Consider the following 17,783-nt stretch of genomic DNA (forward strand, 5'->3'; position numbering starts at 1 on the left):
CCTATATGAGCCCTGTCACCTAAGTGCAACTTTCCGAAATCCTCACAGTAAGTACCATCCACACAAGGTGCTACAGCTTCCAGACAGCAACTACAGAGGGATGAATTTGCAGAGTGAATTCTTCCTTTCCTCTCTTTTTCCAAGCATAGAAGGCATCAATGGCACAAGAACATCTTGCATTTCCCCCATCATCATTCACTTAATTAGTAAAAAACACTGCTGTTACAAGCATGGTAATAACTAATTAATTTGTCCTTCTAATTTAATTAAAGTTCAGAAGGGGGAGAACTCCAGGCAACTTTAAGAACAATGAACTTGTGTTACAGCATCACAGTGGGTTGTGCTTTCTTGAATCTGTTAAGCAAGAAGCTAACTTTGATTTTAATCTGTCTAGCTATAGCTGGTGGGATGAGATTCCAATCACCAGTAACACCTATGAGCAGTTCCTAGTTCAGCACACTATATAAGCCTAAAGTGCTTGTCAGAGCAACTGCCCCTCTTGTGCTCGTTCTACCCTCCTAATGATCACATGTCTGCAGTGAGCTGTGACAGGCAAACACCCAGGGCAGCAGGTTTAAAGTCATGCAAGATTCCCAAACAAACTCCTCCACCAAGAGAAGTCGTTTCAGCTTCTGAACAAACACACATTCTGAAACAGAAACAGAATCTGTAACAGCAGATTCAACAAATCTCACAATGAAAGATGGTCTGCCTAGAACAGAATCACAGAATAGTTTGGATAAGAGGTGACTTTAAAGACCAAATGATACCGACACCCCTGCAATAGGCAGGTTGCCACACATCAGATCAGGCTGCCCACAGCCCCATCCAAACTAGCCTTGAATGTCTCCAGGGATAGGGCACTTCTCAAGGCAGCTTGTGCCAGCACCTCATCACCTACTTAGTAAATAATTTCTTCCTGACATCTAATCTTAATCTCTTGTAGTTTAAAATGGTTCCCCTTTGTGCTATCACTATCAGACTGTGTAAAAAGTCTTTTAAAGTCTTTTTTCTTTTCTTTTCTTTTCTTTTTTTTTTTTTTTTTTAAGTCTCTTTTAAGGACTGAAAGGCTACAAAAAGATCTCCCCAGAACCTTCTCTTCTCCAAGCTGGAAGTAAAAAGTCAGAACTTTCTAGAGCAGGAGTAGGCAAAAGAGGAATTAAAAATAGCGTCAAAAATGAATGGTATGCACTCAAGGGTATGTTCCTGTAGCAAATTCAAGTGATAATGGAATTTTACACTGGGCTAGGAAATGGCTCAGTGATGAAAAATAAATGCCAAGACCTTTAACACAAAGAAATGTCTATGTGAAACTGTGAATATTTATTTTGAGAAAGGCAGCCCTGACTCTGATCAGATCATTTAATTCTATTTACCTAGTGACTATCACGCTAAATAATCCAGTTAAAAAATAGACAGAAGTAACCGGGTAGACTTACACTAGAGTAGGAGAGATTAGTTCTCAAAATGTAAGGTTAAAAGAAACAACAAATTAAAACATACAGCATAATATTCATATTGCTATATATAACGTTCAATCATTGAAACCCATTTTACATGGCCATTGCTGCCTTCTGCTTTATCAGCTCTGTCCTTCCATCAAGGGTCCAGTAGCCATTTGCAAGTCATTTAACCGTAATTCACCAACGTTACCAATAATAAAACAGTGTTTACAGTATCAATGCTAACATTGATTTCTTCCTATGTTAAGAGATGATGAATTTTGACATTCTAATGCACTTCAGTTGCCACAATGTGAACTGTCTTCTCTGAACGCAGATTTTGTACAACTGATGACAATGTATATCAACATCTGCAAAATATTCCAAGGAGAGACTTACTGTCATGCTCCACATTTCAAAAGAACTCTACCTGCAATTTATTAACTAAGCAAAGGAAAACGGTAGAGCAGCCTTCCACATTCACAAATCTTAGAATTTGGGTAACAATATGACTGCGTGAAAGTTCTGCCTCCCCAAACTCATTTTGCTTTTGTTATGTCCTCTGTCTGCATGCTTACTGGAAAGAAAACCCAATAAAAACCACACATGATGTATTTTAAACATAATTCTGCAAAGCAGTATAGCCATGACAAAGGCTACAAATAACAGAGACACAACCTAGAAACACCAGAAAAAAACCTTTGGTACCAAGCATGAACATCCAAAAGCTAAAATACCAAGTATTAAACAGAATACTAAAAAGATGGGTATTTACTATCAGTTCTGTGTCTTGTGGCATGCAGCTGAGAGCCCTTCTAACTTATACAAGATGAAAAAGATCTGGTTATCTAAGTGCTGCACAACATATATTTAGGGATACAGATAGGATTACTTATCAGCAGTATAAATCTAGTTTAAATAGCTTATTGCTAGGAATATAGATGACCAAACCTAATGGAGTAGCCTTGTCAGTCAGAAGATTTAAGATCCCTAAAATGTCCTTTGATTTTATTGCCTTCCACAACAGTTAAGAAATACATTCTGTACTTACCTAAACCACTGACAGTATACTCAAGATCACTGGCATCCAACAAAATCGGTCCATTTTCCTGTTGTCCTTCTTCCTTGTAATACAACTTGTACCCTTGAATAGCTGCAGTATCATCAGAGTCCTGCTGCCACTGTACTGTAATGGTCGTACAGTTTATTGGTTCCAAACGCAGCTCAGGAGACTTCGGTGCTGATTTTAGAGAAAGATACATAATATTATTATACTTAAGAATAACAAAACCTTATGTTGAATCAGAATGCCCATCACTCAAACATTCGCTCAAGATTTTGATTCTAGCTCACTTACGTACTCACCTACTTACTTCCTATTTAGGATGTCTAAAAGCATAATTTCAGGTAAATTAGGAAACAGCCATTTTTTAATTCAGCATCTCAAAAAAAACTGAAATAAAATCCATTTAAGATTTTTTAAAGTATTTTCAATTCCTTCTTCTTCCAAAGAAAATGAGGATAATCCAGAATCTATAAAATGATCTCCTGCTCTAAAATAAGCCAGAGGAAATGTAAATAGCAATAATATCACACTTCATCAAGAGCTAATATCTATACTCAAAACTTAGTGTTTGCAGAGTAGACAGTGTCAACTCAGCTCCCTTGTACACCCACACAGGCTGCCAATGTGAAATGTCCTGATATGAAGAAGAGTTTTACTGAACTGCTACATTTTGGGGTTTGCTTGTTTTTTATTAAAATCACGTGGAACAGAAGAAAACCAAGTTATCACCGCAAACAAAGCTGAACGCTAAAACATTTTAATTCAAGTTTCCTATTACCATATCAAACACACGAATATCATCAGCCTGTGACAACAAAGATAACACAATAATAACACACTAGCTTTTCTTTCTGCTGTCACACATAAAGCACAAGACAGATTAATTTCTTGACAACTTCTGATCCTGACACTGAAATCATAAGCTTGTGTAGATTACTCACAAAATCACAGTTAGAACGCTATTCCCCTATGTCACTGGGATAAGAACACGTACTGGGAAAACTCATTTCACATCCTTGTGCTACCTATCAGAAAAACATGCACCCTTCAGATGAAGCCCACAGTTGGCCCCATCTCCAGGCAGTGAGTAACATAAGCATTATTACCTTTCACGCTTGTAGCTTTTGGAGTTCGGTGGGATGTCCACAAAGATGCCTCTCCCCAGCCAACCCTCGTTGCAGCAGTAATACGAACCAAGTAGACACTGTCAGGCCGCAGCCCTTCAAGGAGGTACTCATCTGAAGTCCCTGGGAGCTCCAAGACTTGGATTTTGCTATCTGTGCTGAGGCGGAAAGACAGACGATACAGCACCACCTGGCCTCTCCTGTATTTTGCAGGAATTGGCAGCCAAGAGATAAGAATGTCTGTAGGACTCCGGCTTGTCAAACTAATTTCAGGAGCTCTCAAGGGAACTGAAAAGGAAAATGACAAAAGTTTTTGAGCTCCAGAAAAAGAAAGATGTGAAATTATCATCTGATACCTTAACCCATGGTGAGGTACTTGTAATAAGCAGTTTTGTAGATTCTTGTTTATTTTAAGAATAGCTGGACACTGCTCATGCTCATGCTTCTCAACCTTCTGCATACAGTATGAACTTAGCAAGCTCCTTTCTATGAAGCCTTCAACATTTTCTTCTCTTACTGCTGCCAGCAGGAACTGATGGCAGTCAACACGTTACTGTTCTGTCAAAGTGATTGTCAACGTTACGTGCAGCAGATGAAACTGGGAGTCTAAACAACAGCCAGTAGTGCTCAGAACTCTGTGTGTGCTTCCTTCCACCAACCATGTTATGAGGGTAGTAACTTCTGGCTACGTGTTGTGACTTAACACAGCAGGTAGCTAATCACCACACAGCTTGCTAATCACCCCCCTGCCTCCAAGCAGGATGGGGAAGAGAACTAGGAAAAAAAAGGAAGTAGAACTTGTGGGTTGAGATAAAACTATTTACTAAGAAAAAGAGAAGGAAAAGGATAATAGTCATTACTAGCATATATATAAATGTATATATAATTGTATATAATTTGTGATGCACAAGCAATTGATCACCACTCCCTGCCTAGCTAGCAGCAGAAGAGAGCTAGATAAAGCTTATTCAAAATTTCTTCCACATGATGTCATATGTTGTGGACTATCCCTTTGTTCAGTTTAAGTTAGCTGTCCTAATTCTGTTCCCTCCCAGCTCCTTGGGCCTTTCATTGAGAGCAGCCTTCATAGAATCACAGAATGGCTGGGGTTGGAAGGGATGTCAAAGACCATCTAATTCCAAACCCCTGATGTGGGCAGGATTGACAACCACTAGATCAGACTGCCCGGGAACTCATCAAGCCTGGCCTTGAACACCTCCAGGGATGGGGCTCCGAGCAACAATAAAGTCACAGTAAGTCACAGAGATGAAATCCTAGGCTTCCAACAAATCCTCAGCACTGAGGAAGATTTGAAAAGATTCCTTACCTGATTTAATGAGATATCTTTCAATGTAAATAGAAGATGCCATGTAATATACAGTGCTGCTCTATCAGAATGTTATTTTATTCCCATTGCTTTTGTTAGCTGAGTCAATCTTACATCACTGGTATCCAGAAGTCTCACTGATGTCATTGGATCCTTGAAGCCTATTAGTACTTGATTGCACATTTCTATTCAATGTGAAAAAAAGGCTCACTTAAGAATAGTGGTGTTTATCTGCCTTACCATCTTCAAGGGTGTGCTGAGTCACATGATCTGACATCTGACTGGCTCCCAGAGGCATGTAAGCTACAATATAGAAGGTATAGTTGCTGGCTGGTTCCAAATCATCAATAATGTAATGAGTTGTATCATTTCCGATGACCACTTGGTACTCTTCGTTATTTAAACCTGGCATAAAACAAGGGTTAAACGAACAAAAATTCCAGATATTCTCTAAACATCGCAGTATCTGGCTGTGAGATCTTACAAGCTTATTTCGTTTTCTTACCCAGCCTACCTCTATTTTTTCAGCCTACTAAGTTGAGTTCATTTATGTGCAGGAGTAACTGTGTCTTACTGTGATGTAGATAATGGCGTTGCAGGATTTTCCCTGAATCAGGAACACTGAATGCAACTCTAAACCCCTTTTTAAATTAGTCACAACAAACTGCACCCAATATACAGTAACACAACAGACGAGCTCTAATAGCCTTATAATTCAGAGCAAACTTCTAAATCTATTTGTTTAGAGTCAGGAGGCTTTTTCAAAACCTATTTACAGAGCCTTACTATGGCAGTCTGGGAGGAATGCAAAGGCTCTACTCCATCAAAACAAAACTAAACAAAAATAACCCAAACATAAAACCCTCCACCTCCCAAATAACACAAAACAAAGAAATTATTCAGCAGAAGGATCTCATTTTAGCCCTGCAAATTCTAGTACAGCTGATTGACACTTTTTTTTTCCTTTAATTTGGAAAAAAGCCAGTAGGAACAGCCCAGAATGAGCTTCAAAAGTATTTTGCTCCTTAATGAGTTGCTAATAAAAAAAAAAAAAAGAGCGAGAGAAAAAGAGACAGGAATAAAAAGAAAAAATTCTCAGCAATTCTCATTAAAATATGCATAGCAATGCAAGCAGCAGTCCTTGTCTTTGTTGGGCTTTATTCCTATAGAGGAAGGCTATAAAGTGGAATAAGTGTGGTGAAAGCTGCTGTGTTAAGGAACAATTCACACCAAATGCATGTCAACTTAATCAAAACTCTGTAAGAGCCAGCTCCTCCTCTTCACAACTGAATTTATAAACAAAACGAAAGGCAAATTCCAGCATTAAGTTTTCCCACATTTATGAATTAACTTGATAGCATTTTAATTAGACAAGATTACAAGCATCTCACAACAGACTAGTTAATGGCTTGTTAATTAGGAATTGCAAGGCACGATTTCTGACCTGCTAAACAAGATCCTTGAGCTCAAATTAAAAGGACTTGTTCTCTCATTGAATGGATTGCTAGGCCTCATGCAGAGGCCCTAATGAAACAGCCATAATAGGGAACAAGGCTTGCCTTCCACCACAATCACTGTTCCCTTTGTGCCTCATCTGAATTACTAACAAGGAATTAACACACTCCAACATGCACGCTCATCAGACCCTTATTCTTCTTGCCACTATGACCCCGATTTGAATGTAAAATATTCTGCTTCAAAAATAACAAAAATTAAAACATAAAATAAAATAAAAACAGCACCTGTTAGTTTCTGCAACTAACTTCAGTAAAACTTTTTTTTTTTTTTTTTTTCTTTTAATGCAAGTAGGGAAGAGGATCTGAACCTGAAAGCCTGTGATGTGGGCAATGTCCACTGAAAGATCTACAGACTACAGACTACCATACAGAAAGCAACCATTTTCAGGTGAGTGCAGTTTCAGGAGCCTTTTGAGCTCAAATGTTTTTTTTACAATACAATTTAAAAATAAAAATAAAAATAAAAATAAAAATAAAAAATTTTAAAAAAAAGACAAATACATTTTTATGTCCTGATGTCACAAAACTGTCTTGAATTATGAAGAAATGGGTATTAGAGAAAGAAAGTTCAAGTAATTGGGGTTGCTGGGGTGTTGTTTGTTTTTTTTTTCCTGTGTGTTTTGGTTTGATTTTGGATTTTCCTGTTTGTTTGGTTTTGTGTTACTGTTTGGTTTTTAAACTAAGCCAAGCTACAATCTCATTTCACAACATACATGCAACAGTCCTTGTACAAGCAGGCAATTGAAGCAGAGACTGCAAAAGACTTTTGCAGAGCACAAATTTCAGAAGATACCTCATTTTCACTACAGTGAAAGAGTACTTCCTGCACAAATGCAGGCTTCCCTAAGGACAACCTCCCAGTTTTCTTTGAAGTTACCCAGTGTCTGCTCTCTACACCGGCACCGGACACACAATTACCCAGATAGCTTATCTAGCGTGACTTTATTCATATTAGCTTTGAGTGGGGGTTGTGAGCACAATACCTCAGTGACTGAAAGTGTAGGGGGTAATTTCCCGCACCTCTTGTCCTCATTATCTTTTAAAACTCTTTCCTTCCTTCCTTCAGACAAAATTCTCTTGTGTCCTAAAAAATCCCACTTGCAAAAGCAAAGGCAGCTATTTCTGCATGAGTATTAGAGTAATTAAGCTGTCCTTCCTGTCCTCTGCTTAGCAGATGTCAGACTGGTATTCCATACAGCACTGAGCATCTGCAGTCTTGTCCTTGAATAAATGAGTTACTGAATAGAAATGGGAAAAGAAATTAGTCTTCCAAGAAAACAGAGCTCCGTTACAGCATAAACATTAGTTTAAGTCACACACCAAAGAAATTTTCAGGTCCTTTGGCAGTTTAATGAAAATTACCTTGCTTATGAAAAATATCTGTTTTCTATCACCATAAAGATTTCCTTAAAGCAATTACATCACACTGAGTGATTAAAAATGTCCAGTTCCCAAATTTTCTTTTAATTTACCCATTCCCTTTTAAATAGCTATTTCTATAACATTTAAGAGGCCATAGCAAACCATTCATGACTATTTCCATATAATTTAAAAAATTTAATACATTTTTCTCATTGTAGGAAAGCAAACCTTCTTGTTAAGTTAGTATTCTAAGAGATGATAGCTGAAGCCAATAATGCACCAATTGTTTTGTTCTAGAACATACGAAAGCCTGTAAAGTCACAAGAATTTGGTGATCCAGACATAGCAGTCTAATCCTGGGAAAAACTGCTCACTACAAACCCCAGGATGCTGTCCTTCCCTGCCAAGCACACGCTGTATTCCTCCTTGAGGGCAAACAGGGAAACACAGACAATAGTACGTAGGTTCCAGGTTTTAAAGTCCATTTCTGACTTCAAAATCTGTTCACTGGAGTGATCAGGCAAGGTGAGTTGGAAGAACACTCAGTCCCACCGATGAGATGATTTGGCAAAAGCATTTTTCCCCATGCATGTCTGTTGGTTATGATATGGATTTTTATGCCAGTATGCTCTGATGCAGCCCTGGTTATGAACCATTCAAATCTGGCAGCCTTTGCAAGGACATTCAAGCTCTTACCATTTATAAGTAGTATATGGATACACTTCAAATCAGACTGCTTACCTTCTGCTTTCATGTAATGCACAGAGTATGCAATCACTTTGTCTGAATTATAGAGTGGCCTCTCCCATGCTAGCAGGATCGCTGAGCTCGACATTGTTTCAGCATGGACGTTATAAGGTGCGCTGGGTCTGTCTTCCGACATAACTACAGTAAGCCTGGCCCTGGAGAGTACAGATCCCTGACTGTTCTCAGCCATGCACTGATAAATGGCATCATCTTCAGGAATTATTTGGTTAATCACCAATTTACTGAATCCAAAAAGAAGATAAAAGGAAAAAAGAAAAAACAAACAAACAAACAAACAAAAAAAAACAACTTAGCTCCATATAATGCAACATCAGTTATATTTGCCTCATGAGTTTAAATAACTCACACTTCACAAACTTTTTAATTAGAAATGGATGTGCTGTTGTGAAATTTCATAACCTGAAGCATAACCCAAATCCTCCCATGTCAGTATTCATTTTTATTGCTGCAAAGCCGAGCACAGTGAAAACAAATACAAAGGTCTATTCCTCCCTGCAAAAAGAACCACCTTAAGATTGTCATTTCTTAACAGACTTTAATATGAGCTGTTCACTCTACAGAAGGACTGATACGGGCTTGAAACAACTGGTAAGATTCAGGTCTCTACTACAGTACTGTAGATCCAGAGTGACTGGTAAAATCAGTTCAGTTTCCACTCCAGTAAGACAGAGATCACAAAATCTTCACTGATGATTTTAGAAATTGGCTAATTTGTGTTACTTCTGCCTGGGAAATGTCCACAACGCTACATTCAATGCCCAAGTTACATTTATTTAGTTGTATCTTGTTTGGCTATATTTAGTTGGTGATACCTCAACCTTCCGTAAGGATGTGTCTCCTTTACAAGCACAGCTCTCATACAGCAATTGTAATCTTACCTGTTGTACATTTTAATTCTACCATTGGAGTGTATTCTCCTTCCATTTTTCAACCATGAGATTTTGGGGGCAGGAATTCCTTCTGCCTGACAGGCAAAACGAGCAGTACCAGCTCTTGGCCTTGTTAAACTCTCCGGCCATTCCACAAATGAAGGAGGAGCTACAGGTAAGTAACAAGCAAAAAATCAAGCTTGCAGAAGTGTCAGGACACTCAAATTAAGAAAGAATTTTCCTACATACAAACCTCTCTCCTCAGGCTGCTTAAACACACATACACCCATGCAGAAAGTACATTTCATATAGACAAAGTACATTTGTTTAAAACTGCAGACCTTCTGCACAAAAAGCAACACTGCAACACATTCTGGTTTATGCATTTGTGAAGGGAAACAGTAAATTAAACTCCAGCCTACAAAGCATCATTAATGACACTTATGGGTATATTACATATTTGTACTTTGTCTCTGGGTTCTGTATTGAAAGTCAGTCTTCCTGACATTGTACTGCACCTTGCTGCCTCTAAGTAGAAATGAACTGCTAGTTTGTAATCAAACATTCAGTATCTGACATTTCTCATCTCTCTGACAAAAGAAGGCTGCCACAGTTCTGTTTCACATTAGCAAGCTGCTATAACCCTAGGAGCATTTATATTTGAGACAAAAATTCAAACTGGTATACAGCACAGCTCCAGACAAAAGCAAGATGTTAAAACATGGTAGAAGTCAAAACAGGCTCACCCAGCACAGTGAGAGTTGCCATTGCTACTGTGAAGTTTCGTGTGCCTGGAATAGTGGCTCGACAGACATACACGCCTGCATGCTGCACCTTCACATCAGAGATCATGAGGTTCCCATTTCCAAGGACACGGGTATTGAAGACATCAATGGACTTATGGTCTATGTGAGACAGTGGGAAAAGTATGGTTATTAGGTTGTCCAGAGTATTTAAATAACCTAACTAAAGAAAGTTGCCTAGACAGCCATGGCATGTGTTAGTCTAAAGGTCAAAAAAATGAAAAGTGCAATCACAAATGAGTTTTCAGAGATTTCCGTCTTGCATTCACTTTGCTTTTAACTAGGTGTCTGACCATTCGGATAGTTAGGTTACACTACCTACTAAGTCATTTATAACTGATATTTCCCATCACAGATGAAAACTAGCTCTATTTTTCCAGTTAGCCTCCCTAGTCGGCTTGCACAAAGATACAGTTTATTACTACCAACGTCCACATCATCTTTACAATCAGGGATCATCCACCTCCTAAATTATGTTTGGAATAAAATGAACATATTTGGTTACCATATGTTCTATTTTTTTTTTTTTTTTCCTATGAAAAAGCCCTTAGGTTGTTATGTAATTATTTTCTCATTTGTTTGCCTAGAAGAGCTACAGATTCAATCCATTATTTCTCCCACTTCTATAAATAAAATGTAGGAACACATCTGATAATTTGCTTCTACAGGTATAGTCCTGACTTTTGCATTTAGGTACATGTCAGGAGAAACTGAGGCAATTTTCAAAGAAAATGTGACACAGTGATGACTGCTATTGATTTTATTATTGTGCTCCCTCTCTTCTTTTCCCTTTCCAGTCAGGTTATTTAGGATCTGACCATGGCTATTCAGAGTCTAAACTGCCCACTCATACATGTCCTAAATCCCACTCACATACTGCTTTAAGAATAGGTAGAGAAAAATTTACAGGATTGTTTTGTGGGATGTAGCCACTCCAATCTTCACAAACCCAACCATGATTCTATCCTGACTGACAGAGCCCTGGAGGTCACCACCCCACCAGGCACCTTGTCCATTATGCTCTGCAGGCAACGCAGGACCGACAACAGAAGCAGCTGAGTCCTTGGAAAACCTCAGGGGTTCTCATCAGCAGCATGGAAGTACATAAGTAAAAGTGTTTCGCTCACCCTACCCCAACCTGCTAATGGTTGCCAACCTACTACACAACGCCTCAGAACAGGAACCAGATGCTAAAATCCTCCCTTTCCAATTTCATTTCCCCTCCAGAAGCTCAAGACTGTATTCTATAATTTTAAGACCTACCTAATCGGCTCCATGAGATGATAGGCTTTGGATTCCCTGTGGCTACACACTCCAGTACGACAGTTTGATGAAGAGATGCTGTAACGTTTTGAGGACCAGCTATTATTGCTGGTTTGTGAAAAGGCTTTAAGTCTGAAGCTTTGGAGAAAGATAAAAATAAATAAATAATAATAATAATAATAATAATAATAATAATAATAATAATAATAATAATAATAAAACAGAAAGCGAAAACAATTAAAGAAAAAATAAACCATTTATGAATAAAAATACGACAGTTTTTGAAAACAATGCCTAGAATTAAATTTACACTAAATCCTTTTCTAAGCAATTGTACACTGAACAACATTTCAGCCACGGGATCTGAGCAAGTAGAACTATTATTTTGGAGGGTGTTTCAGAGTTAATTACAGCTCCTTAATGCATCTAAGTGTTCTTGCTATATGATTAAGAAGGCAACATTGCTGTGGAAAAATCTCACATGCTGAGTACCTGGAATAACATTCAGTGTTGCTTCAGCACTCTTACGCCTACTGGTTATTGTTGTGGCAACACATCGATAATTTCCTGCGTCCTTCTGTTCAACACCGTAGATCTGAAGAACTCCTGTAGGTAGCGCAGTTATCCTGTAACACAAAAATAAATGTAGATATATGTTCCACCAGTGAAGAGCATCATGGAAAGGAATACTTTATAAACAGACACTGCTATACTGACTTGAGAACAGCAGGCTGGAGACTTAGAAGCATCCTCTATACATGACTTACATCCCTGCACTTCTGAACTACAGGTGAGATTCCCCCACTAACACCAGCACAAAAGCAGTGGAACCTGTATACTTTTAACTAGCAGACTGTTCTCAATTCTCAGAAGCAAACATCTCAATCTTCTTTAGGCAGATCCCACATCCATATTACTCAGGTTGGTCAGTTTTCTTGGCAATAGTTTCTGCTACAGTGGCACCTTACGGTATGCAATTTTCAATAAACACACCTATAATTTTATAATTATTATAGGGTTTTTTTTGTACCTTCTTTTACCTTCTTTTGCATGCTAGTTGCACATTCAACAAAAGTTAGGTGCCAAGAAAAATGGAAGTAGGTTCAATTAATGCAGTATGGATAGGGAAAATAGCTAGAATAAATGGGCTGTATACTTCACACTAATCAACTCACGAGAGAAGTACCCCTATGAAGAATTTACCTAGCATGGAGTTATTTAATTCAGTTTTTTGCACATATAATTCTTTACAGGCCCTCTAAAAACAAACAAACAAAAGCACCCCACAGGTACAATATTAATTCTTCTACATTACACCAGAGAAAGCAAACTCATTAGTTTAAGCTATCTACCCATCAAAAGTCCACCTATTCAGCACCCTACATCACTCCCCATCCCTGAGAATGACCTACAAGCAAAGTTTTCCAATTTTTCATAGGCCAATGTTCATCCTATGACTCTAATGTATATACCATAGCAGATGATTCTGCTTCAAGCTCATCACATCTATTCAAAACTGTCAACATAACTATTGCCAGTAATTATACTAATGAGCTGTTGACATAATGCACACTTAGAACTTTTTTTTATGTACTAGCATTGCAAGTATTCAGATATTATTTTTGTATCCAGCTCAGGTTTATCACAGAGAATAAATGTCATCCTGAAATGTGCAATTCTACGTACCTGTCCATAGATAAAGGCAACATTGTTCGATTCACTTCCCATGTCACAACAGCAGGAGGGTTTGCTGCTATTTTACAGGTAAATCGAGCTATTCCACCTTCCTGAACCTCAGTTGAAAGTGGCTGAACTTCAAAAGCAGAAATGGCTAAAAAATAAAAATTAAAACATACAAGAACATGTAACTTCAAGGACTAAAGTGAGGAAAAATTCCTGGATAAACCAAGGTCCAGAACACAGATCAACTTGAAGAAACACCGTAAAGCACTTCAAACAGTCCACTTTCCTACATGTAAGGAAACAGTGACCTAATTACCTTATTAACTTTGTTCAACAGCATGCTTTCATTAGTTGAAAGTATACTTAGCACAATTTTATTTTAACTCCATTCATTACAAAAATGTTTTAACAAAAAATAAAATGTGTCTCTAATAGAATTAAGTGTACATTTGTCTGGCATGTAGCTAGAAAGCACACTGATTATTAAACTGTGGCAGTTCACATCAATACAAGTAGTTTGAGCCCCACTATAATTCATTAAAACAAAACAAAACAACAACAACAACAAACAACAAAAAACCGACTGCAAAAGAACATTCCCAGAACATTCAGTTCTTGACAGCCATATTTTAGTCCTTCAAAAGCACTCAGTTCAGTAGGAGCTTTTGGAGATACAATTGGTTTGATAGAAAAAGAAAGCAAAAATTCAAAACACCTGTAACCAGGTATTAACACTTTGATACCAAAAGTCCAAGTGCCTCCCAATACAATTTCAAGCAGTCAGAACTTTGCGGGATGTTCACAAAATTGAGCCAACTGAATTGGCGGATCAATAAATGCTTTCTAGCTAGCAGAAACTTAAGAAACTAATCAGTAATTGGGCTTCTACGCTCAGGAAATAAAAGCTAAAAGGGAAGGAATACAAAGCTTCTAATTAATTGCTCTATTTACTGCTACTCACTACATAATTAACACAAAGAGCAGCTCTTCAGAGGCAATTCATTTTGGATATCTCACAGTTCCACACACATTCCCACTCTGTGTAACTGCACAGGGAACAATCTCTGCATAACCTCAATGGTACTGATATACCAATAGAGGATTTCAAGTAAATTTCTACTGCTGTATAAATTACAAAAAACATGATGTAGCAGATCAATATTACTAAGTTAACCATCCCTTAATATTTAAGCTTTGTGTTGAAATAATTCCTCTACTTACTTCACTTTCTTTCAACCGTTTTACCTCCTGTTTATTGTAATGCATTCTCAATGATGCTCTTCTACACAGAGTACACATGCAGCACTGATGTACACCAAGCATTCTAATGAATGCTCCTTCCCACCACTACTACCCCACAATTTGATACTCTTCCATAGCATCAAAAAATCAAATTGTGGAGTGTGGTAGAAATATGACATCACCCAATTGCTTTACTACCCGTGCACAAACTAACTCCTAACATAGGCCTAACTATCCTATTACTAGTATAGCTATTTAATACTTCAGGTCAGAATAAATCCTTTTTCTTGCACTGCATTCCAGTAGTTGCACAAGCACTACAAGAATGAACATTCCTAATCATACTGTCAGAGCCCAAGTGTTGCAGTGCTGTGAACAGACCTCCCAAAGACTGACTAACAAGACAACCAAACTGCCCTGTGCTGCAAAACCATCTGAAAGCAACTGCCACCACATGGTGCAAACACTATGGCCACTGGAAACAAGGTCTGGCACCCCAGATGTGATTCAGACTGCTAGGATGAGTGCAGAGATGCTCTGGCATGACAATCAGCCCCATGCCTGGCTGTGGCTTTTCAGAACAGGTCCCCACAGCCCCAGCATACTCTGCACCCTCACTGCAGAGAGAATTGGACTCACCTGCAGAATTTAACAAAGTTCATTATGTTCCACTTTCAGTCACTTCTCTCAGTTTTGAACAGTACCAGATTCATAAATCTCATGGTTAAGTACAAATTAACCACTTACTTTGAAGCAAACAGAAACCCCACAGCTTGCATAGAGTTGTCACAACAGAAGTCATATATTTAAAGCCTGCCAGGAGATGGGGTGGAGACAGGATGAGGAGATGAAACAGTTCAGTTCTCTTCCTAACCACGCATCTTCCCTTGATTGCAAAGGAAACACCATAAGAAAGCATGATAGTTCTCTGCAATTCAGTGCAACTCAAACGAACTGCCTGTATATCAGATTGTTCCCATAACTCTGAACTTGCCAGCTTTGCTTTCTCTGCTGGATTTAATGCTGTCCAATCTGTCATTTTCCACCAGAGAAGAGCAAGGCAAAAGCATCCAGACTTGTCTCACTTCCTCTCCTTCTCATCCGTTCCCATCCCTGCCTACACAGACACTGTGTGTCCATCCAGACAGGCAGCAGAGTATTCCCCCAGTGCTGTTCTTAACAGATTTTCTAAGAGAATGCACAGTGCTTTGCATTCATCACCTATTTATTGAAAGCATGATGTAGTCAGCCAGGCAAGCCTACTTGGCAATGAATGTTAGTGAGTGCCATCTTTTCCTCATAGAGGAATTCAATCACACACCTTTGCTTCATCCACACATCCATGTCAGACCGCCCCTCTGCTGCCATCTGTTGTACAGCAACAAAACGTAACTGAATATTGGTGGGAAGGTTCAGCCTTTGCTGCCATAGCACCAACATCCAACTCTGATGTTGTGAGCCAACATAATAGAACAGGAGGCGTTCCCTGGGGAGCAGCCCTCATATATGGGTATATGATATGACATATACCACATAGTATATGTATAGTGCATTACATACTATATGTTATAGACTATGTTTATTATACATAGAGTATACACATATTTATACATACCTACAAACAAATATATTTCAATGATTTATTTCCAACATCCTTTAAATCACAGTTGAAGATTAAAGTCAGAAATGATCTTCTTAAGAATTCCAAGAAACACTGGAAAGTTAGTAATTCACAGAATAAAAATACACTGCAACAACAAGCAAGTTCAGCTACACTATTTAGATAATCTAACAGAAAATGTTAATTGAGGCTGGCATTTAAATAACATTTTTCTACCTGAGCATGAGAAAGGTATTTTCCCAGAAATAAAGTCTTCAATGATAGCAAAGTCAGAATTTCAAAGAACTGCTCAAAATCTTCAGGGGGAAAATAAAAAGTCATTAATGTCACTAAAAACGACTGTAGAAAGAAACAATTAAAAAATCCCCATTTGCTTCTCCTGATCAATTTCAATTTATACACGGTTTGCCAGTCGAGCTCAATACTTTTTCATTCTGCATCCTGTTTCCTTATGCAAATCTCTGGTTTCTTCATAATTCTGACTTTACTTGTGCCAGTAAAATCTGTTTTTACAAGTCTATTGCTGCCTCGTGAAACCTGACCTCTTTGTAACAGGCTTGTTTTCATGGCAAACGCTGATACCAACTCAGAACCCCAAGAACAAGTCATTAAAGCAGTGCTGTTAAGAGGCCAGAGCTCTATAAAATGGATAAGAAACAAAGTCTCAGGAGACATTCGTTGTTCCCGAAAGGAACCCTGCAAAACACAATAAATGTAAGTGCCTTTTTATTTGAGGTCTCCCCCTCTTCTTCAGTCTATTTGATTGTTTTGTTCTCAAATTTATAGCCAAAAGAAAACAATTCACGTTGCTCCAAGAAGCTGGTGCTCCCATCTTTCTTTTTCTTTTTTAACTTCCAAGATACCAAATGCTGTCCAGAGAAAAAGAAAGTGATAGAAACTGTATTTACTTTTGAAATCTCTTGCAATTTAAGTGATGGTAACATATGTTTATACAGTTACTTTTGAGTAGGAATGTTTGTAATTATATAAAACACACACTTATACCCAATAAAGTTATCTTAACAGAGAGAAATAGGAGTACAGTTCTGGTATGAGTTTCAACACTTATCATTGTAAGCAAACACCCACAGGCTCAAAAGACAAATTACTTGCCATCACATGCTGATTAAATAGAGAAACACTGCTTGTGTCTTCTACAATACACATGGATTGAAAACTATTCTGCAGGAATGGGAAAATGTTTACCTAAACAGGTTTAAATAGACTTAACAGTTACAGTTGCATTACAGAAAAGTGAAACATCTAAAGAGATGCTCAAGCTTCATATCCTTTTTGTTAAAATATAGCAGTCTTTTTTTAATTATTATTACTACTATTTTAATATTTCCTTCACTCCTGAAATGACAACCCAAAGCTTATTCAAACACAAGTTCAGATGACTTTAAATGTTCCCTTTCATCCTGCACTTTCCACCTGTGTACTAAAACCAGAGGCTATGGCAGGTCAAGGCCATCTCAAGCCCTTTCTGTCACTAAGTGATTCCTGAATGAGCTTCCTTGAGGTGCAAAAGAAATTCCAACAACCTACGTATTTATTGCTTTTAAACCTTGCTGGTTTCTTCACACATACCGGCTGACACTGGCCCAAGACTGGAGTGTAACTGTATAATAAATAAGTTGAAAGAAAGGAACTGAACTGAAATTACTCCCTGAACTGAAACAGCAGCAGAGAGTTG

General features: G+C 38.1%; 1 protein-coding gene across 1 annotated transcript in view; it reads right to left on the reverse strand.

Moving 5' to 3' along the window:
* Positions 1 to 17,783, reverse strand: part of PRTG (protogenin) — a 74,759-nt gene that overhangs the window by 29,786 nt on the left and 27,190 nt on the right. Inside the window, exons 3-11 of the mRNA XM_072345851.1 lie at positions 13,228 to 13,372; positions 12,034 to 12,167; positions 11,542 to 11,679; positions 10,222 to 10,380; positions 9,485 to 9,644; positions 8,580 to 8,827; positions 5,200 to 5,364; positions 3,615 to 3,920; positions 2,494 to 2,682 (exon numbers count right to left, since the gene is read on the reverse strand). Coding sequence (XP_072201952.1) covers positions 2,494 to 2,682; positions 3,615 to 3,920; positions 5,200 to 5,364; positions 8,580 to 8,827; positions 9,485 to 9,644; positions 10,222 to 10,380; positions 11,542 to 11,679; positions 12,034 to 12,167; positions 13,228 to 13,372 — 1,644 coding nt within the window. The remainder of the gene's footprint in view (positions 1 to 2,493; positions 2,683 to 3,614; positions 3,921 to 5,199; positions 5,365 to 8,579; positions 8,828 to 9,484; positions 9,645 to 10,221; positions 10,381 to 11,541; positions 11,680 to 12,033; positions 12,168 to 13,227; positions 13,373 to 17,783) is intronic.

Source organism: Excalfactoria chinensis, chromosome 10 (genome assembly GCF_039878825.1).
Source record: "Excalfactoria chinensis isolate bCotChi1 chromosome 10, bCotChi1.hap2, whole genome shotgun sequence".
Taxonomy (NCBI): Eukaryota; Metazoa; Chordata; class Aves; order Galliformes; family Phasianidae; genus Excalfactoria; species Excalfactoria chinensis.